The sequence below is a fragment of the Tachyglossus aculeatus genome, chromosome 14 (assembly GCF_015852505.1).
Source record: "Tachyglossus aculeatus isolate mTacAcu1 chromosome 14, mTacAcu1.pri, whole genome shotgun sequence".
NCBI classification, from domain to species: Eukaryota; Metazoa; Chordata; class Mammalia; order Monotremata; family Tachyglossidae; genus Tachyglossus; species Tachyglossus aculeatus.
Genome location: NC_052079.1, coordinates 6,178,188 through 6,201,915, shown reverse-complemented (window position 1 = coordinate 6,201,915; position 23,728 = coordinate 6,178,188). Strand labels below are relative to the sequence as shown.

General features: G+C 41.3%; 1 protein-coding gene across 2 annotated transcripts in view; it reads right to left on the bottom strand.

Annotated features, from left to right (window-relative positions):
• MDGA2 (MAM domain containing glycosylphosphatidylinositol anchor 2) overlaps nucleotides 1–23,728 on the bottom strand; it is a 460,928-nt gene that overhangs the window by 71,439 nt on the left and 365,761 nt on the right. For both annotated transcript variants that reach the window (XM_038756395.1, XM_038756396.1), the window contains one exon: nucleotides 7,840–8,109. In XM_038756395.1, the coding sequence (XP_038612323.1) occupies nucleotides 7,840–8,109 (270 nt within the window). The remainder of the gene's footprint in view (nucleotides 1–7,839; nucleotides 8,110–23,728) is intronic.

Below are 23,728 nucleotides of genomic sequence, written 5' to 3'. Positions count from 1 at the left end.
TTTTTATGGGGTTAGGAGGATAAGCCAGCTGTTAACGGTATCATTCACTGTAATTTAGGATTGTTTATTTAAGTCAGTAATATGTACCTATCCATCCTTTTATGGTCTATTATGGTAGTGCCTATCAACCGTTTAACACCAGAGTCATCTTTAAAGAAACAGCTGTTGAATGTGGATGGGGCCAATGGAATTTGATGTAAATAAAATTTTTCCAGCCTAATGACTCTTAAAGCTACGGACAAGGATATGCTACCATGGGGAAGAAAATCTTTCTTAGCTCTAACTCCTTTGATAAAAATGAATCATATCCCTATGGCCCCTTTTTCAATCTGGATAAGAAAATGTGGTCCTTCTTTATCCTACTCTGTTCCATAATAAGTGAACACATTTGACCTTGGAGTCTTTATGTAGCAGAGAAAGGAAAAAACACAGCTTAAGCAAACATGAAACTCTATAATGTTTTGTGACAGCGCTAATATTGAATGTGTTGAGAAGTCTGGAAATATCAATGTCAAAGCAGAATGCCTAAACAAACAGGCAAGAGAAGGTCAAACCAAACTGTCACGAATGCTACATCAGTCACATAAACCCAAAGCATCTAAGTGGGGCGGGGAGAAGGAGGAAGGGAAGGGGAGAAAGAAAGGAAGAGAGAGGAGAGACACTGATACAGTGGCTTTTTTCCTTAAGGATTGTTTCCTTTGCAGCAAAATGACTTCCAAAATTGACTACTAAGGGCAAAGGCTAAATAGAAGAGACACCCTCATGGCCTCTCATCACCAACCTAGACTTACCTTTACAGGTAGCTGTTTTTCTCTTCCTTACCCTTCTTCATTAGGGCTCTTTCTCTAGCCAGGGAATTAGGGCACCTTCAAAACCTCACTAAAATCACATCTCCTCCAAGAGGCATTCCCTGACTAAGCCCTCATCCTTCCTACTCTCAGCTCCTTCTGCATCACCTATGCACTTGGATCTGTACCTGTTAAGCACTTGATATTCACCCCCATCCTCAGCCCCATAATACTTAGGTATAGATCTATAATTTACTTTAATCTCTGTTTCCCCCTCTGGACTATAAACTACTTGTGGGCAGTTAACTCTGTTGTATTGCAGTCTCCCAAGTGCTTAGTACAGGGTTCTGCAAAAATTACACATTTAATAAGTTCCATTGATTGAGGGTAGACTCAATTCGGGCCCCAATACAGTCACCGACCAACCAAGGGAAAATAATTTCTCATTCCTGGCGTTGCGGATTCCAGGAAGCATCCAACCAATGACTGGAAGTGAAATTGTAGGCTGCCTCGCTTTCCTTCTAAGACAGTAGAGTCATGGGGGAATGGACGGCTTCACATAAGGAGTTGGCTATTTTGTCAAATGTCATTACTGCCAGGCCAGTTACAGTTCATTTTGTAAGTCAGGAAGAAAACTCAAGGCTAATCATGAATGACGGTTGTGACACCTGTTTACATGTTCTGTTTCGTTGTCTGTCTCCCCCTTCTAGACTGTGAGCCTGTTGTTGGATAGGGACCGTCTCTATATGTTGCTGACTTGTACTTCCCAAGTGCTTAGTACAGTGCTCAGCACACAGTAAGCGCTCAATAAATATGACTGAATGAGTGAATGAATGAATACACCTTGCACCAAATGCAATATGCTGTGCATATCCCATTTGGTGCCATTAACTAATCACATTAGAATAGGTTAATGATATTCACTGGAAGTAGAAAACTTCTCTCTCAGTGGAATAATGAATGACCTTCTTGTTCTTGAAGCCATTGGAGCCATGTTAGTTCCAGGTAACCAAATTTCAGAACTTTTGTTTATAGTCAATTTACATACAGGAAGAAGAACAAATAAATGGTAGTGTCAAAATTCAACCCATAACAGAGCAGAGACCCTTCAACTGGTACTGTCGTTTCACTTTTCTTTGGCAAGAGTACAATTTCTATAATTTCTCTGCTTAGCTTCAGCTCATTAGAGATGGAAATGGCAAATTAGCAAAAGAAAATGGAACTGCCCTGGTTGCACTATTCAATATTGAACCTCTCTGGGGTTCCTTGAAGTCACACTCCATGCCCTGAATACAACTAAGAGAAATCAGAGTCAAGAAGCATTAACCCATCATTGGCATTTTACTTCCTGGACTTTCCTCACCATCACCCCTGATTCCTGGACATCCTGCCTGCCACATTGCTGAGTCTGTGGTCTGCCCTTTTCTTTTGTTAAGTGCTTACTATGTGCCAGTGCCAGGCACTGTTCTAAGCACTGGGGTAGGTACAAGGTTGTCAGGTTCATTCATTCAATTCAATCGTATTTATTGAGCGCTTACTGTGTGCAGAGCACTGTACTACGCGCTTGGGAAGTACAAGTTGATGACATATAGAGATGGTCCCTACCCAACAATGAGCTCACAGTCTAGAAGGGGGAAACAGACAACAAAACAAAACATACGCACAGGTGTCAAATCATCAGAATAAATAGAATTAAAGCTAAAAGCACATCATTAACAAAATAAATAGAATAGTAAATATGTACAAATAAAATAGAGTAGTAAAACTGTACAAACATATATACAGATGCCGCGGGGAGGGAAAGGAGGTCGGGCTGGGGAGGATGGGAGGAGGAGAGGAAAAAGGGGGCTAAGTGTGGGAAGGCCTCCTGGAGGAGGTGAGCTCTCAGTAGGGCTTTAAAGAGGGGGAGAGAGCTAGCTTGGCGGATGTGCGGAGGGAGGGCATTCCAGGCCAGGGGGAGGATGTGGGCTGGGGGTCGACTGTGGGACAGGTTGGATACAGTCCCTGTCCCACATGGGGTTCACAGTCTTATTCCCCATTCACATATGAGGTAACTGAAGCCCAAAGATTCCAACCCTGGCTCTAGCCAGTTACCCAGATTTCACCCTGAGTTTCAGGGGCTGTTGCACTGACTTTGTTTTCTCTGAGGCCACGGCTTTTATTAACCAACCCGGCTCTACCCTTATCTGGCCAGGAGTTATTCCTTCATTCATTAATCATATTTATTGAGTGCTTACTGTGTGCAGAGCGCTGTATTTGGGAGAATGTATTTGGGAGCGCTGTATTTCATTTGGGAGAATGAAAAATAATTAACAGACATATTTCCTGCCCACAACGAGCTTAGAGAGGGAGACAGGAGTTAATATAAACAAATAAATTACAGTATGTACGGTAAGTGCTAGGGGGCTGAGAGGGGATGAATGAAGGGAGCAAGTCAGGGCAATGCAGAAGGAAGTGGGAGAAGAGGAAAGAAGGGCTTAGTCAGGGAAGGCCTCTTGGAAGAGATGAGCCTTCAATAAGGCTATAGGGGGACTGTCTGAACCAGGAATCACTAAGATGTCGCTCCTTCCAGCCTTCTGGGACTGCTACCCAATGAACAGCAGCATGGACTATTGGATAGAACATGGGCCTAGGAGTTGAAGAACCTGGGTTTTAATCCTGGCTCCTCCACATGTCTGCTGTGTGACTTTGGGCAAATCACTTAACTCCTCTGTGCCTCAACTACCTCATCTGGAAAATGGAGATTAAGATTGTGAGCCCTATGTGGGACGGGGACTGTGTCCAATCTGAACGGCTTCTATCTACCCCAGCGCTTAGTACAGTGGCTGGCACACAGTAAGCACTTAATAAAACCATAAAAAAATGGCTTGGGAGGTGGAAATAGCATGAGGAACTGTACTAGGGTTTTTAAGGAATAAACTAAGTGTGAATAACATAAAAATTTTAGATTACAAGAGGAGAACCAAGGAATTGCTTTGGATAAGAACTCCAAATGTGAACGAATTCTCATAGTGGAGCTCAATCCATCAGTTCTTTTATAGTGTGCAGAGCACTGTCCTAGGTCCTTAGGAGAGTGAAATAAGGATATATTGCAAAAGCCCTGTCCAGGCAATGGAACTAGAGCTGAAAATGTTACATGAGATTGGGGAAGCTTTCCAACTGCCGCTGGTAGTAATAGCGGAAGATTTCAATTATCCCGGCTACATTGGTAGAATCACTCATCAGGACAAGAAGTGGAAGTCAGGTTTTTGGGGAGGATAAATGACTGTTTTCAGGGCAGCTAGTCCTAAGAACTTGCAAAGGTTAAAAAAAATAAACACACTGGCTTTAATTCAGTGGAGTGGATAGGATCTGGTGCAGGAAGCATTGTGGGAATGCCCCTTAGCAACTGGAATTGCAAAACAATTAAATTTGACTCCTGACTGGAGATAGGGGAGCAGAAAGGATTAGCAGCAAAAGGATAGTCGATTTTAGAAAGGGAACCTCTGATCAAAAACACACCTTAGTTGGGAAGCAGAAGGGTTTCCTGTTGGTCCTTTTGGGGTAGTCACTGGAGGTCTAAACTGGCCAACTCAGAAGCACCGAGGAAAGAAGCAGAGGAGCCCTTTGCAAACAGGGGACTCAGAGAGACAAGAAGGAGGAGACTACAAGATCAGCTCTGCAGATCCTTCCCCTCTCCCCTGCCAATACTGCACTGGGTTTAGCTGGACCTTGTGGAAAGAACAGAAGGCTGTGAGGCAGGAGATCTGAGTTCTAATCAGATCAGTTGAGAAGCAGCATGGTCTAATGGATACAGCATGGGCCTGGAATCAGGAGGTCATGGGTTCTAATTTTGGCTCCGCCACTTTGTCGGCTGTGTGAACTTGGACAAGTCACAATTTCTCTGGGCCTTAGTTCCCTCATCTGTAAAATGGGGATTAAGACTGTGAGCCCTATGTGGGGCAGGTACTATGTCCAAACCAATTTCTTGTATCTACCCCAGCACTCAGAACAGTGCTTGGCACATAGTAAGTGCTTAACAAATACCATCATTATTACTAATCCCAGATCAGTTGATGGCCCTCTGTGTGGCCTCAGGAGAATCTCTTTACCTCTCTGGCCTTCAGTTTCTGAAAAACGGGGATTCAATAACTGCACCCCTCACCTCCAAGACTGAGAGCACCGCAGAACCCATAACTTTTTTATGGCATTTGTTAAGCACTTTCTATGTGTCAAACACTGTCCTAAGCACTGGGGTAGGTACAAGTTAATTATCGGACACAGTCCCTGTCCCATATGGGGCTCACAGTCTAAGTAGGAGGAGGGAGAACAGGTATTGAATCCACATTTTACAGTTGAGGAAACTGAGGCACAGAGAAGTACAGTGACTTGCCCGAGGTCACAAAGCAAGCAACTGGCAGAGCCAGGATTAGAACCAGGTCCTTCTGACTCCCACGTTTGTGCTCTTTCTACTAGGTCATGCTGTACTGCAGTTGGTTCACTGTTGTCTGGATTCACTTAATTGTACGGGTCAAAGAAGTAGATATTCTGACCAGACATAAATCAAAGCAAACTTCTCAGATTCTCCCAATTTGCAGAACATAATCACATCAGAAGAATTCTCATAGCCTTGGGTTCAAGAACATAGGAACACTAAATTGAAATGCCCCGATTCATTCTGATTATAAGGTTGGGGGCAGGGGTAGGGGGATTAAGGGGGAGATGGCCTTTTTCTCTTTTTCTTGTCAGGTACTCAGGGTTAAAAGCAATATATGAATTCCTATATAAGCAATATTAACTCCGAATCATTTTTTTGAGAAATTGCTCCATTCTGTGATGGAAGCTAAAAGGCTTATCCTTAATTGCACTCCTTGGAGGAACGCTGGATTGGAGTTGGGTTGGGGCTGATCCCCAAACCCTTCCGCCCTACAGAGTGACTCATTTTGTGGACCTTGTGCCATTCGGCATCAGATCCTTTGTGTGCGGGAAGCAGATTGAGTATCTAAACTCTATTTGGGGAATTTTTCACCAGTTCAGACTTAGTATAGTTTTGCTGACAGTTTCCTCAGGCTATCAAGCCCCATTTTTTCTAGATGCAAGAACGGTCCAACTATCACACCTTAATTTACCCTGAACGCATTCGTCCTAGTGGAAAAATCACAGGAAAGGGAATCAGGGGACCCAGGTTCTAATGTCAGCTCTGACACTGGCTTGCTATTTGAGCTTGGGCAAATCACTTAACTTCTCTGGACCTCAGTTTCCTCATTTACAAATGTGGATACCTGCTCTCCCTCCCCTTAGACTCACCCTGTTGTGGGACAGGTGCTGTATTCAATACCACTGTCTTGTTCTTAGCCTGGCATCATGCACAGTGCTTGGCCCTTGATAGAACAATTATTACTCTCAGATAACATAATAATGACCAGAAATGGTACAGTTCATTGAGAAGATTTTCCTGCATGCTTCCTTAAAATTGAAGTTCGAAATCATTCATATATTTTACCAATGGGCGAAATGGAAGGAAACACACTTGCTTTTAACTAGGAGATCTTTCATTTATTTATGCTATTCACTAAGTGCTTACAATATATCGAGGACTACTGTAAGCACTGGGGTAGATATAAGTTAATCGGGTTCGACAGAGTCCCTGCCTGACACGGGAATCACTGGGTGATTTAAGGTAAACACCAACATTACCCACTTTGTTCATCCACCTGTTAATTTTTTTCATCCCATCATTCAATCAATCCATCCATTATATTTATTGAGCGCTTACTACATGAAGAACACTGTATTAAGTGCTTGGGAGTCAACAATATATGAAAAGTTACAGATGCATTATACATTTTTAATCTGTTTTATCTACCAGGGGAGCTTTAAATTAGAAATTTATCCACTGGAGACTTGAGGCTTAATGAAAAAATATTTGCAATCAAATCTACATAAGAAAGTACCATCGGTACTTGTCTCTCCATCCTCGAAATGCTAAAAATAACCTTCCCCATTAGCAGCCCTGCTGGAATTTAAATTGAATTTCAGGCTAATTTTTTTGTCCACTCCCGTAACTTAGAGAGGCAGGATTCACATTTTGAAAATAAACAAGTCGTAAGAGTAGTGATTTTGCCCTCAACCTACAATATTTTGCTCATAGATTTGCAAACGATCTTGGGTGTCAAGTTCGAGATGAGAACACCGTGAATTTGTACAGCGTTTTTATTTTTCCAAAGCACTCACTCTCACATTACTGACCTCATTTTACCCTCCCACCACCCTTATAGAGAATCAGTGTGGCTCAGTGGAAAGAGCATGGGCTTTGGAGTCAGATGTCAAGGGTTTGAATCCTGGCTCTGCCAATTGTGTGACTTTGGGCAAGTCATTTAACTTCTCTGTGTCTCAGTTACCTCATCTGTACAATGGGGATTAAGACCGTGAGCTCCCTGTGGGACAACCTGATCTCCTTGTAACCTCCCCAGCGCTTAGAACAGTGCTTTGCACATAGTAAGCGTTTAATAATTGCCACCATCATCATTATTATTATGACAGAGGGAGATGTGCATAGCGTCCTTCCCATTTTAAAGATGAAGAACCTGAGTCCCAAAGAGGTTGAGTGACTTGCCCAAGGTCACTCAGTAAATGGGTGGCAGAGCTGGGACTCAAATCCAGATCTGATTCCCAGCTTTGGTTCTTGCAGTCCGATCATACCTCTTCCCCAAAAGCCTCCAGACTACAATAACTCACCCCTCCTTCCAAAGCCTTACTGAAGTCCCATCTCCTCCAAGAGGCCTTTCCTGATTGAGCCCCCCTTTCCTCTTCTCCCACTTCCTTTCTGTGTCACCCTGGCTCCCTCCCTTTAGTCATCCCCACTCCCGGCCCCACAGCACTTAACTACATATCTGAATTTATTTATTTATATTAATGTCTGTCTCCCCCTCTAGACTTTAAGCTCACTGTGGGTAGGAAATGTGTCCATTTATTACTGCACCCTCCCAAGCGCTTAGTACAGTGCTCCGCACACAGTAAGCATCTGATAAATATGACTGAATGAACAAAGCGCCATCCGACTGAAGCTCACCTGTAACGAGGAAGCTGCACCGCCCGGCACCGGCTTCATTTATGATGTTGCAATTGTAGGTCCCATAGTTTTCCTTTGACAGACTCTTCACAGGATACTCCGAAGAATCTTGACCATCGAACTGACCCGTTCGCATCAGCTTGCTGTCCACTCGCCATTCGTAGGTCAGGACCCGGGTTGGATAGGCCCTCAGCACCCGGCAACTCATCGTGACACTCCGACCCTGGCCCTGCCTTATCTCCAAGAACGCCGGCTCCACAGCTGGGGGATCTGTGAAGACAGAAGAGTCTACGCTGAGGCAGTCCTCATTTAATTTACCGTACAAAATTTGATCTCCTGTTTTATCACTTCACTGGTCTTCTCCACGGAGCAGTTAAGAACTTCAGAGAAAGGGCACTTCATTCTCTCCAGCAATTATCCTTAGGAGGAACAGGTTGCAGGGTTGGTTACCAGTCAGGGGATTTTTATTTTACTGGCTTTGGGAGATTATTTCCCAGGACCAGGACTACAGGTTTAACAGGGATTTACTACAACAAATTCTCGCTACCAGGGAAAATTCTAGTCACTTTCCACGGAAATTGCTTTTACATATATTCATCACATGTTTCTTTCAAGTTTATCTTCACTTTCAAACTTCAGTCAGCTAAGGAAGGCTGTTTACATGAGCATTTCAGCATTATTATTATCATGAAAGTTAAGAGTTTATTATGTGCCAAACACTGTTCTAAGTGCTGGGGTAGATACAAGACAATCCAGTTGTACATAGTCCCTGTCCCAAGTTGGGCTCACAGTCTAAGGGTAATGATGATGATAATAATAATAATAATAATAATAATGACAACCAAGCACTTTACCAAGAGCTGGAGTACATACAGGATAATTAGGTCCCACAAGGTGCTCACAGTCTAAGTAGGAGGGAGAATATATATTGAATCACCATTTTGCAGATGAGGGAACCGAGGCACAGAGAAGTTAAGTGACTTGCTTTAGGTCACCCAGCAGGCAAGGGGCAGAGCCAGAATTAGAACCCATGTCCTTTAGAACCCAGGCCCATACTTTATCCCGTAGGCCCTGCTACTTCTAGTTGTGAAATTTTACTTTTTAATCTTCTGCATTCTTGCAGCTAAATTCTCTAGAAGTCAGTTCAAAATGTCTACAGAAAACTAGATTCTAAGGTAACTAAAATAATCCCAATTAAATCCAGGTGGTCTAGATATTCTCCCCCTCTACACGATAAGCTCGCTGTGGGCAGGGAATGTGTTTCTGTACTCTCCCAAATACTTACTACAGTGCTCTACACAAAGGGCTCAATACACACAATTGATGACTGTCCAGAACACAGGTCCGGGAACCAAAGGGGGAGATGGACTTTTTCTCTTTTTCTTGTCGGTTAAAGAACCAAAGGATCTGGGTGACCTTGAACAAGCCGCTTAACTTCTCTGTGTCTCGATGTTCTCCTCTGTAAAATTGGGGTCTGATATGGTGCAAAGCAGTATCATGTTTACTAATGTCTTATCCACACACCCCAAAGTACCCCATTTGATATGGGGCTGCCAATTCTGGTAGGACTGCTCTAAATATTTTTAAGAATGGCAGAAGAGACGGATGCTCGGAGTCCTTTCCCCACTGTGCACACATGAAGATTGACCTTTGGTTTAAAGCTAGAGCTGCTGTTTGTAGAGCCTGTTGCTGTTTGCAATTCCAACTGCCTCAGAGAGCACCTATGCTCACAGAGCCTCATATCTGCTTCACTGCTGACAGAATTGGCCTGCTGAAGATGTTAAATGTTTTCATAAAGGTCATAAGTAGTGTAGAGGTCTTGATACTGCTTCCATTTCTTCTCTATCTTCTGAGCTGCAGAGTTAAGGCTCACACTTTCATTCATTCATTCAATCGCATTTATTGAGCGCTTACTGTGTGCAAAGCACTACTAGGCACTTGGGAAGTTCAAGTTGGCGACATATAGAGACGGTCCCTACCCAACAATGGGCTCACAGTCTAGAAACTTCTACGTTCTAGTTCATTATGCGGAACATGTCCGCTGACTCCGTTGAATTTTACTCACCCAAGTGCTTAGTAAAGTGCTCTACACATAAGTGCTCAATATAGACCACTAATTAAAACTGTATTGTTTACAGTGTTCTGCCATCATCTGTCCAGAAACACCGAAGCAAGACCTCACTGGCAACTCCGAACAATGTGACTCCCCAATATTTGCTCTCCCTCAGCTTCTTGAAAACAATCGTGCTGGAAATCCTTGAAAGTAGTAGAATTAGTACCAGTAGTATTGGTATTTATTTAGAACCTACTTATTGTGGCTCACTACACTAGATGCTTGGAAAGTTGAGAATAAAGTGACACGTTCTCTGGGATTTACTCTGTAATAATAATAATAATAAAAATAATAATAATAATAATAATAATATTTATTAAGTGTTTACTATGTGCCAAACGCTGTTCTAAGCACTGGGGTAAGTACAAGGTAATCAGGTTGTCCCACATGGGGCTCACAGTCTTAATCCCCATTTTACAGATGAGGTAACTGAGGCACAGAGAAGTGAAGTGACTTGCCCAAAATCACACAGCAGACAAGTGACGGGCCCGGGATCCGATACTCTACATATTGAACAAAAAACTATCTTAAGAAAGGGCTCATATGCTCTGCACAATTGGGCGGCATCAGCCACAGGGTATGTGCTAAAATGCAAGCTTTCCTGCAAACATAATTCTGCAAAAATGCAACTCCTTGTCATAGAAATACTGGGTGTCCCTCTCCCCACCCCGTAAAGGCAGCCTAGATGTGCTCTAAGGTGGTTCTACTGTCAGTGAACTTCATCTGTGCTCGTATGGGTATGGCTGAAAACAGTGATGTGTGTAACTGTTGTATTTTCCAACTCATGCATACGATTATTATTACTATGATTGTTATTATTATTATTAATACTATTTAATATGCACTTGCTATTTTGTGAAGACTATTCTGTGCTGGGCTATTGCACTGCTATTTGTAATTCTTATTGTTCTTTTGGATTCTTCCTCAATCTCACAATCTCTCGTCAGCCCCTGCTCCAAAAGAATTACCCCATTTGTATGACAGAAAACAGAACAGCCAGGGAGCATTGGGGAAAATGTTACTCCAGTTTAGGTTGGACGATAAAAATGAATGGCACTGCCTAAGACCAACAAGACTAAATTAGATTGTAACCTTCTGAAAAGCAGGACCTTTTATTGCACTCTCCAAATGTTTAGTTAGTATGGTACTCTGTACATACAAGATGTTCAATAAGTTCCACTGATGACTTATGAAATGAACCTGATTTAAATGGGCCACATTACATTTAAAGGATCTGACATCTTCATTCTCCGTATTATTTTCCCTCCCTTTTGCATGGCCAATATAATTGCATCTCTACCCTTAAGCAAGTAGATATCACAGCCCTGGAAATTATGCACATATCCTTATAGTCTGCTGCGTCTCTCATCTGCAATATAGCTTAATGGCCACCTCCCCGACTGGATTATAAAGTCCTTGAGACTAGTCATTATACTCTCCCTAGCACTTAGTACAGTGCTCTGCATGCAATAAGCACTCAATAAGTTCATCGATTGATGGATCGCAAATCCCTCAGGCCTTTCCCAAAGGATCGAAGATGAAGAAATGCCACCCATCTGTGAAGAACCTCACCACTATGTAGCTAGATTATGGCTGTCATTCTACAGTTGTTTCGAATGCTTCCCAGACTGAGCCCCTTTTTTCCTCTCCCCCTCGTCCCCCTCTCCATCCCCCCGTCTTACCTCCTTCCCTTCCCCACAGCACCTGTATATATGTATATATGGTTGTACATATTTATTACTCTATTTATTTATTTATTTATTTATTTTACTTGTACATTTCTATCCTACTTATTTTATTTTGTTGGTATGTTTGGTTCTGTTCTCTGTCTCCCCCTTTTAGACTGTGAGCCCACTGTTGGGTAGGGACTGTCTCTATGTGATGCCAATTTGTACTTCCCAAGCGCTTAGTACAGTGCTCTGCACATAGTAAGCGCTCAATAAATACGATTGATTGATTGATTGACTGAATGCTGGCAAAGATGAGGCTGTTTAAATGAATGCCATTTCCAATGTCTCATTGAGACAGAGCAAAGTGCTCCAATGCCTGAGGAGGTTATGACTGAGGAGTCAGATATGATCCTGCTCCACATTGCAAGGTCATTATCTAAGGTTGATGGCAAGTTCACATGACACAAGATGATTGGGTTGTACATGGTCCACATCCCATGTGGGGTTTACCATCTTAATCTCTATTTTACAGATGAGGTAACTGAGGCACAGAGAAGTGAAGTGACTTACCCAAGGTCACATAGCAGACAGGTGGTAGAGCTGAGACTAGAACCCAAGTCCTCTGACCCCCAGGCCTGTGCTCCATCCACTAGGCCACGCTGCTTTCCTACTTTACCTTACTTTATGGTGCACAATTCTTGAGTGCTAACCAGTGAGCTAGGCTAATTTTTAAAAGACAGGAGATGGTAAATATGGATGAAACACATCTCCTGTTTCACTTTTTACCACAGTGATTAAGCATGAGTGATGGAAAAGATGGAGTAGAGTTTACAAGGTGGCAAAAACATAAATTTGATAAGGAACTTGCAGGGAACTACAGCTTCACTGGCCAAAAAATAATCTGCCTTTTGCAGCTATATATAAATCAAAAACTACAGAGGATTATTAGCATTCATAGCTCTGACTGAAAATCTAGACAGTAAAATTAGGAAACTACTTTCAAAGAAAGCGAAAGGAATTAATTGTTTCCTTAGCTTTCAAGCAGCTGTTCAAGATAATCATTTTTCGACACCCATTGCAAGGCAGAATTTATGTTATTTTCAACTTTTGATACTGATATTTGATCTCCTTGGAAAAGTGATTTAGAACCAGAGGTACTTTGTTTTTTTTTTATTATTTTTTTGAAGGGCTGCATTTGGTTGAGGTGGAAGGCAGTGATTATGTAGGCTGCTTTCGGTACACAACAAACCCTTTCAAAAAAGATAATTTTCCTTGTATATAAAAAAGGAGAAAGGATGATAAATACCAAATCCAGCGATAATCCATGGTGTACGCAAGGTGGATAAATGCCTCCAACCATGAAAAACTGAACTCAGAGTAGTCAAACATGTGCACAGAACATTTAAGTAGATATATTAACTAAAGATTTTATAGATATTTTTACAATTTATCAAGACAAGGAGAAATATTTTACAAAACACTTCAAAAGCAAGCAAACAAGGTTTTATATACACGGGGTTTACCTTTGCAGGAGTTCATTTATTTAATCATACTTATTGAGGGCTTACTATGTGCAGCAGAGTACTGTGCTAAGTGCTTAGGAGAGTACAATATAACAATAAAATATGCTTGGTTCTGCTGACACTGGAATGGGGTGAGGCAGAGATTCTCAAGAAATGCCTCAACAAAAACAAGAAATCTTCTTGGGAATCATTCAGGATGCGCATTCCCTAAATGACAGCTGGATCCAAAACCACTGGACTAACACATGGAATCAGCTTGATTAAAAAAAGAGCATTCTGTGAATTTGTGTCTTTCAAAGAGTGGGTGAGAATGGCCTATAAAATGTCAGAATCCAAGAAATAAATCTAGGATTAAATGTTGGTTTCAGTTTATTACATTTGTCATTTCATTTTGCAAAAGCATCTGGAATTACTTCCCAGGTACCGTAAGATGGACGAGTATGTCTAAAAACTAAATTTTTGGTCAATTTGTTCATTGACTAAAGGCCATTTAGTCAATCCTCTGCCTCTAGTGAGGGAAATAATGGGGAAAAGGGAGAATTCTATACCTTTGGAATACAGGGCTACCATTTTATTTTTGGAGTTTTTATAATTTTATCACTGAAGTTGAACATTTCATTTATAACAATGAATAAAGAAAACAAGATCTTCCAAGGAGATCTGAAGAAATGCCAGAATTTTTGCATTGACTTAGCCATAAAAAATTCATTCATTCATTGTATTTACTGAGCGCTTACTTCATGCAGAGCATTGTACTAAGCACTTGGGAAACTACAACAAGAAACAGTGACATTCCCTGCCACAACAAGCTCACAGATTACCAACAAAAAAATTCTAAGTATCTGTCTTCTTTTTCACCAAGATAAAGGTGGAGTGGCAAAAGGTTAAAAAACACCAGTTACTTTATAGTGAAATGCTACAGAACAATTTATTTTTAATTTGTGGGATTTACTAGACAGTGGCAAACACTTAACCTTAATTTTTTAGAAATTGGAATTGTACAAGGCAATCATTTTTTTTAAACAGTGTGTGTCCCTCAATACAGAAGGTTCAAGTGAGATAAAACAAGACCACATAGTTTTGTACATCTATGAACCTTTCATTACAATAGGCTGGATATCAGATTCCCCTAACAATCATGTTCTTATTTGCACTTTGTTAATTGCTTCTTCTTAATGAATGGAGCTATGTAAAGCCTGTCACTTGTGATGCTGTCAGACGAATGATAATGCAAGTCTAGCTGGGGGAAAATGAAACAAGACAAAAATAGCTCCTGCGGATTGTTCCTGATGATTTGTGTGACACGCCTGAGGTTGATTAATGGCATGGTGATATGCCTTCCCTGAACTTAATCAATTCTATAACAGTTAATATTGACAAAGGGGAAATGAATGATGTGAAACCATCTTCATCCACGGGTCCTGGAGTTTTAAACACTGAACCAACGTTGAGGAAACTGCTTCTTTCCTATGCTTGAGTTTGATTTCCCGAATGAGACCTTTCCTACAGATACTACTGCAGACAATGCCTAGTATGTTAAACGTGGTGCTGCCGACGGCAGAATCATATCAATCATCATCATCATCTTTAATCGTATTTATTGAGCACTTACTATGTGCAGAGCACTGTACTAAGCGCTTGGGAAGTACAAATTGGCAACATATAGAGAGTCCCTACCCAACAGTGGGCTCATAGTCTAAAAGGGGGAGACAGAGAACAAAACCAAACATACTAACAAAATAAAATAAATAGAATAGATATGTACAAGTAAAATAGAGTAATAAATATGTACAAACATATATACATATATACAGGAGCTGTGGGGAAGGGAAGGAGGTAAGATGGGAGGATGGAGAGGGGGACAAGGGGGAGAGGAAGGAAGGGGCTCAGTCTGGGAAGGCCTCCTGGAGGAGGTGAGCTCTCAGCAGGGCCTTGAAGGGAGGAAGAGAGCTAGCTTGGCGGATGGGCAGAGGGAGGGCATTCCAGGCCCGGGGGATGACGTGGGCTGGGGGTCGATGGTGGGACAGACGAGAGCGAGGTACGGTGAGGAGATTAGCGGCGGAGGAGCGGAGGGTGCAGGCTGGGCTGTAGAAGGAGAGAAGGGAGGTGAGGTAGGAGGGGGCGAGGTGATGGAGAGCCTTGAAGCCCAGGGTGAGGAATCATGTGGGTGTGGGATGCAGTGAACTCTGACCCATTGACAACCTTGCTCCTACTGTGTCCACCTAAAGACAGTTACTGTTTGGATGAGTTTGCCTCATGCCACGCTCTGGGGCTGTCTTGGAAACGGTGTCTTGGACTCAATATTCTCAAAGCTTCAGTTCAATCAAATGATCATATTTACTGAGTGCTTACTCTGTGCAGAGCAGTGCACTAAGGGCTTGGGAGAGTAAAACAGAGTTAGTAGACACACTCCCTGCCCACAGTTGAGGAAACCGGTGAAGAGAAGTTAAATGATTTTCCCTAGGTCAAACAGCAGGTAAGTGGCAGAGCCAGGATCAGAACTCAGGTCCTCTGATTCCCAGATCTATACTCTTTCCATAGACAGCATCCACTTCCAAAATGTCCATTATTTGACGACCTAGGAAATTTGCTTAGGAAATGAGACCCTGATGTTTTCAACGGGCTAGACAGGGCTCAGGTCTATCCATGAGGAAATCGAGCACGGTACTAATCAGAAGTCCGTGCACACAGATATGAGTGAAGTGAAAATCTAGTTCAGCAGGCTTTACCACAACACATTCTTTCACTAGATGGTTGGGCTAGAATATTGATAGGGAATTAGGGGGTTTGCCTGGCAGCACCCTACAACACAAACCTGTTTGGATCCAGGGGGCTGCAGGATCAGAAACAGTGAAATGTGCCAGCTGCCAGACTCTGGACATTGCCTGCGGAGCGGGTTTTTCTGAACATGGGGTTTTAAAAGATTACAACCCCACATTTGAGGAGAACAGGGTGAAAACAAACCTGTGAGCTTCTCTCATTACCTGCTCAGGGCAATGAGATATGCAATTCCACTCAAAGGAAACAAAGAAAGGATTCAGATATGAAGCCATCAGTTTACATTTAAAAATCTGTAGGGCTAATGATGAAAAAAAGACAAATTCTAAAACTATTTTTCCTCTAAACTAATTACAAATGAGATTATTCTAGAGCTCACTAAGAACTCCTGGAGCTTGTTAGACTGTGTGCTCGTCTATAGACTGTGAGCTGGCTGTGGGCAGGAATATGCCTATTGGTTGTTATATCGTACTCTCCTAAGCACTTAGTACAGGGCTTTGCACACACCAAGTACTCAATAAATATGACTGAATGAATACGTGATAATTCTGAATTCAAATGATTTTTCAGCCCTCAGTCTTCAACCTTCTTCCAAACACTAGCTGTTTTGCTTTTACTGTAATTTAATGATATTTTGCTTGTTTTGAGCAAGTATTTGGAGCTCCATTCTTCAATACATTTTTTTCATATTGCATGCCCATCACTCCTAACATTTCTGGTTAGTTAAGGACACCCAGAGCATTTAATTTAATTAGTGATAAATCATAAGAAGATGGCTGACTGCTGAAATTATGCAAGTATAAGGCCACTGTGCTTTCATGGAAACACTGATTCCATGTGAGACAGAGACTGTGTCCGATCTGACCATCTTCTCAGCCTTTAGTACAGAATTTAAAACATAGTAAATGCTTAATAAATGTCATAACTGACAGAGCTTATCATCCATGACCTGAAGAAATTCTCAGTTTACACCAAACCCAAATTTTCTATTAGTAATTTCCTCCTTTTTATAATTAAATTATCAAAGCGCCAAGGAGTGACCCCTGATCATTTGTTTTAGAAAATGTGAAATCGGCTTAATGAGGGGAGAACTTCTTAACGGGAGTCCTTCTGCTATTTAGCTCAGAAGCATGTCTCTCAAAATGATATTTCCGGTTGACATTTCCATTTTTTTTACATCATAATAATGTGATGAGCACACTTGGTTCATCTCTCAGAAACAATTATGAAGAAGTCATAAATACTTCTCAGTATAAATGATGGAAATTTATTTATTTTTTGAGAGGGTATTTCAGCCAAAGATACATTTCTCCATCACTCATGTGAAAAAGCATGCATGTGCTCTCACTCTGAGGCATATTTTTCCTTCGGTGTCATCATCTTGAATACCAAGGGCAGACATTTGGTAGGTTGATTTCAAAGATACTGGATATTCAAAATACGTACCAAAGGTGACAGTCTGTGGCTTTTCCTTTAGTTTGAATTCACTGACAAACCAAACTGAACTATGATTCCAGCCTGCCTGATCATCACAATTGAATACAGATTGGAGAACTTTAGAAAGCCACTTCACAGCTTGTCTGAAATCCAGGAAGCCTTCCCTGATTAACCACTCACCTCCATACTCCTGATTGCTGACAACCACCACTCCAGCACTTCCATGTCATCTAGGCACTTGGGGCAGTTTCACCTCTACTTCCTTAGCACACTATACTCTATTTCGATTAATGTCTGTCTCCCTCTCTTGACTGTAAGCTCATTGTGGAGAGGGAATGTGTCTATTCATAGTTATATTGTACTTTCCCAAGCGCTTAGTACCATGCTTTGCACACAGTATGCGTTCAATAAATACGACTGAATAAATTGCTTCCCACTATCACTACTATATTTTAGTGCCTGTCTCTACCCCAGACCAGAAGCTCTTGAAGAACCTGGTTTGTGTCTATTAATTTTCTTGTTCTCTCCCACGCCCTTAGAAGATGTTTAATAAATTCTATTGATTGGTTGATCTAGATAACTAAATGACAAACTTTTTTTAAACTCAATTAAATCAGAAAATGGATTCTTATCAATAGGACCACCAAAGTATATGAAATATAGAGAGTAATTTAATTGCTCCGGAGCAATGGAATTCTGAGGACTAATTACCTCAGAACAGTAATAGACTAGAATTTCTGAGGACAAATTACTAAATTTAAAAAAATGGATTCAATAGCAATTGTTACAATGTACTGATCAGAACCTTGGTGCTCTGTAAGAGACACTGCTTCTTTCAAAGTCTCTAACTTTTCATTCATTCATTCAATTGTATTTATTGAGCGCTTACTGTGTGCAGAGCACTGTACTAAGCGCTTGGGAAGTACAAGTTGGCAACATATAGAGACGGTCCCTACCCAACAGTGGGCTCACAGTCTAGAAGGGGGAGACAGACAACAAAATAAAACATATAAACCAAATAAAATAAATAGAATAAATATGTACAAGTAAAATAAATAGAGTAATAAATATGTACAAACATATATACATATATACAGGTGCTGTGGGGAGGGGAAGGAGGTAAGGCGAGGGGGATGCGGAGGGAGAGTAGGGGGAGAGGAAGGAGGGGGCTCAGTCTGGGAAGGCCTCCTGGAGGAGGTGAGCTCTCAGTAGGGCTTTGAAGGGAGTAAGAGAGCTAGCTTGATGGATGTGCAGAGGGAGGGCATTCCAGGCCAAGGGGAGAACATGGGCCAGGGGTCGACAGCGGGACAGGCGAGAACCAGGCACAGTGAGTAGATTAGCGGTGGAGGAGCGGAGGGTGCGGGCTGGGCTGGAGAAGGAGAGAAGGGAGGTGAGGTAGGAGGGGGCGAGGTGATGGACAGCCTTGAAGCCGAGGGTGAGGAGTTTTTGCCTGATGGCAACTTACAACCAAGGAGTAATTTTGTTGTTCTACCAACTCATTCAGTGATTTTTTAAAATATTTGCACTAAGGAAAATTGCTTCATGAAGGAGTCTGGATTAATTTTTCAAAAGCAGGAATATAAAATCTATTCACTACATTATCTAAAATGAAGCAAGACAAATCGATTTGACAGAGAAACAGAATGCAATCTTTACGTGGCAAGAGCTGCACGAACCAATACCAACAACTCTATCATGATCAGCCTAACCACTGAACATCTGCTGTGTGCAGAGCGCTGTCCTAGGAACTGGGGGCTGGAGCACTGCGTGGCACAGTGGATAGAATACAGGCCCGGGAGTCAGAAGGTCATGGGTTCTAATCCCAGCTTTGTCTGCTGCATGACCTTGGGCAAATCACTTCACTTCTCTGTGCTCAATTCCCTCATCTGCAAAATGGGGATTGAGATTGTGTGCTCCACCAGGAAAAGGGACTGTGTTCAAGCCAATTTACTTGTATCCACCCGAACACTTAGTACAGTGCCTGGCACATAGTAAGCACTTAAATACCATTAATATTAAGACACTTTTCCTGCCCTTGAGGATTTTACAATATAAAGAAAAAGACCATTTCCCAAACATGCAATAAATGTCAGTAGACAATTAAATATATAAGCAAATATTGTGCTAAATTAGCTCATAAAATGATGACAAAGATAGGAATTGGTCAAGAAGTGCCTCTTGGAGGAGGGTTTTTTTATAGGGGGGTTCTGAAGCTGGGGAGGGATGAGGCTTGATGGATGTGAGGGAACAGGAGTCGTACATGGGCAGGGCAAGGAGTGAGGGGACTGAACAGTTGTATTAATAATAGTAATGGTATTTAGTGGGTGCCCATTTGGTCAGTGCATTGTACCAAACCCTTGGGAAGTGTAGAATAAAGAAGTGATACAGCCCACGTTCCCTTGCCTGCAGGGAATTTACACTCTAACATAGGGGAAACACATAAAAATATTTACAATTAGGACAGTTAAAATAAATAACTGAATGCACAATGTACCAGAAACAGTTAGAAGACTTACAGTTTCTTTAAAATAGGATTCCCCCATTAGAGTGTAGGCTCACTGTGGGCAAAAATTTTTAACTTTGTGCTGTGTCATTCCAGGCACCCAATAAATACTACTTCTACTACTGCTACACTACTACCACCATGACCACCAAACAACTTTTGCTGTTTATTTGACAATTTAACTTCATTGACAAGTGAACAGTCTCTAATAAGCAGCAGTATTTTCTGCAAGAGAAATGTACCTATGTATTTTTCAAGTGAGGATTTAAAATAATTACGTGGAAATATTTCCCTCTGATTTCCTTCTCCCTTCACCCCACCAAAAGTATAAAATTCAAGACCATGGCACTCATGAGATCTAGTCATTTTTGAGGCCTTTGTTTGAGCAACTCAAGGTGTGTAGAATCTGCACTACCGGCACTCTGTCTTAGAATTCTCAAAACATTTTAATATAGGAGGAAACCTTTCAATTTACTATTTTCTTCCACTTCTGGGATTCTAATGGTATGCCTTTTCTGGTTCCGTGAATCAACACTCCTGCATTTTACATGTAGCTGCCTTACTTGTTTAAGACAAGTAGAAGAAATCTCTCATCTATTGCTGTGTCTACTTCTCTTGGTTTCCATTTGTGTTCAACCAGCCTTGTTCATCTCTATCTGGGGACTTTATCCGTGAAATTGACTTTCAAGCTTATCAAATGTGTCCACCTTTTTTACTCCTAGGCTGCACAAAGATATAGGTTAAATTTAAAATAGTTTACCAGGGCACTTTACGCTATTTGTCACCCTGTTAGATGTTACAACCAATATCTTGTCTCATTCCCATTGTCCTGGGATTTTACCTTTGTTTCATCTATGCCAGGTTTCCTGCCAATCATCAGGCTTGTTGAAATTGGAGGTAGCTTTGTTTCAGCCAATTACAAAGCTCCTTTCACTACATTTTGGAGAAAGCCTGATAACGATTTTCTCCCTCCAACCCTAACGGTTTTTTCACATTATATCCCCAGTATTTCATTTAAAAAATCTATTATTTTTTAAAAGCCATTTTCAGTGGGCCCTTCAAACATCAGAAAAAAAACTGGTAGGAGTTGAATGAAAGGACAATTAAGGTAAGAATGTGTTTCAGTTGCACTGAAAGGGGCGGGTTTATAAGGGAAGGATTGGACAAACATACCTTATTAAACTTTGATTTCTTTACCCTAGTCTGAGATAAATCTAACCTTTAGTAGGAAAACACCTCATCTAATTTATATTTTTCCATATTTCTAATATTTGCAAAATCACTACCTCCTGCAGGTCAATGGACACCCGTTGCTTTTGATCTTGGTAAATATAAGAATGTCTGCGTTGAACTGTTTTAAACCACAGGCCATACTCTTGTTAATTTTTGTTTCTATTTCCATCACTGTTAAGGTTTCCCTCCTTATGACTCATTTAGCAAAATTACATACTTCATAATTGAACATTTACCCTGCTCACACTGGACAAAATCATCTTTCTGGACTGAGGTTTTCCATATTTCATTCTGTGCTCTGAGAGACGCTTCTAACAAACAGAAATTATTAAAGTAGGGCACAGTATAAATTACATTTTCTAAAGTTTTCAAGGAAGGGACCAAATAAATATATGAATGATTGACATTTGGGTAGATTATGGTGCTGGCAGTCCAATTCTGAGCTTGTCATCTTAAAGATCCCTCATTAGAATACAATTTTGAAATGTAAAATTCAGGGAAGTCAATAAAGTCAATATATAATCCAACTCTGCACAGTACAATTTATTATGCCCAAAACTAACTTGGGGTCTTGTTTTGATCTTTGGAGATTGCTGGTAGTTGTATTAGGCAAGTAAACTCCCAGAAAAGAACAGTTTACTAGAAGAGTGAAATTCAGGCCCCAAATCCAGGTTTTAAAAAAAAAACCTAGTTTGACCAAATGATAATACTATTTGAAGGAAGTGTGTTTCTTTTGATTTGAATTTACTCACATTTTCTGCTCAATTCTTCATAGGATATGGTATCTCAAAATTGAATTTGAGATATTGAGACAAAATTGAGACAAAAACATACAGAAAGAGTGAGATACAGAGATAAAGACAGAAAAAGAGGCAACGTTCTCTGATGTCATCCTTCCACTGGTCTCACTCTATGCTTCTCTTCCTCCTTCCTCCTTTTCCTTTCACCCCATTCTTTTTCTTTCTACCCTCTTTCTTTCCTCTACCCTGCCCCTTCTTAATGTCCTAGAAGGCTGGAGTCACTCTTTTAAATGAGAGTGTTGTTTCGCTTTATGCCCAATGATTGAAGTTGCATGAATAATAATAATAATAAGGATGGTATTTGTTAAACACTTACTACATGTGAAGCACTGTTCTAAGCGCTGGGGTAGATACAAGGTAACCAGGTTGTCTCACGGGGGGCTCACAGTCTTAATCCCCATTTACAGATGAGGTAACTGAGGCACAGAGAAGTTGAGTGACTTGCCCAAAGTCACACAGCTGATAAGCGGCGACGTAGGGATTAGAACCCATGACCTCTGATTTCTAAGCCCATGCACTATCCACTAAGCCACACTGCTTCTCCCGTAAGGAGACTGGTCTCTACCCTAAATATCAGTGACAGCTTCAGCACAGGAGTGAAGAAGCTGCACACCTGTGTTTTCCCAAGTTCACTCATTGAGAGCTTTCTGTGTGCAAAGCACTGTACTAAATGCTTGGGAGAGTACAATACAACAATAGACACATTCCCTGCCCACAGCAAACATACAGTCAGATGCTTAGTACGATCCTCTGCATATAGTAAATACTGATAAATACTAAAGATTGATTGACTGATAGTGACCATGGGGTCACAGATTACCCACTGGCCACGCAGTTGCAGTAGCCACACTTTAGCCTGCTCCAGACCAAAAATGTAAAGCCACAAATAGCTAAGCAAACCCCTTCCACCCACACAAATACCACAACACACTTTCCTCAAATCTACTCACTCCTCTCCTATATTTCAGCCTTCACCCCACAGGCACTTATGTTCTAACTTCCCCATCTCGTCCCAAGCATTTACGTCCATATCTTTGTATTCTGTTGTTTCCCTTATTTGTCATTTATTTTAATGTCGCTCTTGGACTCCCTGACTAGAGTGCATGCACCTTGAGGGTAGGGATTGTGTGTACTTATTCTAGTATACTCTCCCAAATCCTTAGTTCAGTGCTCTGCATACAGTTAGTGCCACTGATTGAAAGAGACACAGCCTCAGACACAAATACGACCTCTATTTGAATCTTCAGTCTCCTGTAGAATTGCTCCAATTCTTTTAAAAAGGGAAAATCTATTCAGGAAAGATGAAGATAGGCACATAGGACCATTGTAAAACGGGTTCCGATAATTTTGGTTAAGTCTGTTCACACAGATCAGGCATGGAATGGAATTTCAAATCAGTACTGTAAGTATTAAAAATGCATATGGAGGGATCAGTATACTGTTTAAAAATTAAACTGCTTTATAAAATACCCAACAAAAGCTTCTTGGGATTTTCTTGAACTGGCAAATTGAAAAGTATATTTTATAAAAATGTTACATACCCCATTCCCCTGGTCTCATGGGTGGGAGGAAGGGGGCCATTGTGAATATTAACTGCTTTTTAAAAATATTAGACTGACTTTAGCTTCTCTGGGGTGAAGGGCTGCAGCTACTAGGGCAGAATTAAAAGAGCTAAAGGACAGGCTAAGAGGTTTCGATCTGACCACGCGATTCTTTGAGACAAACAGGAGTTCTACTCAATATTCCATAGTGCTATCGCTTGAGAAAGGGATGGATGCTTTTAAAAATATCAAACACTTTCCTGGTAAATGAAAATCTCTCTCGCTCACCTT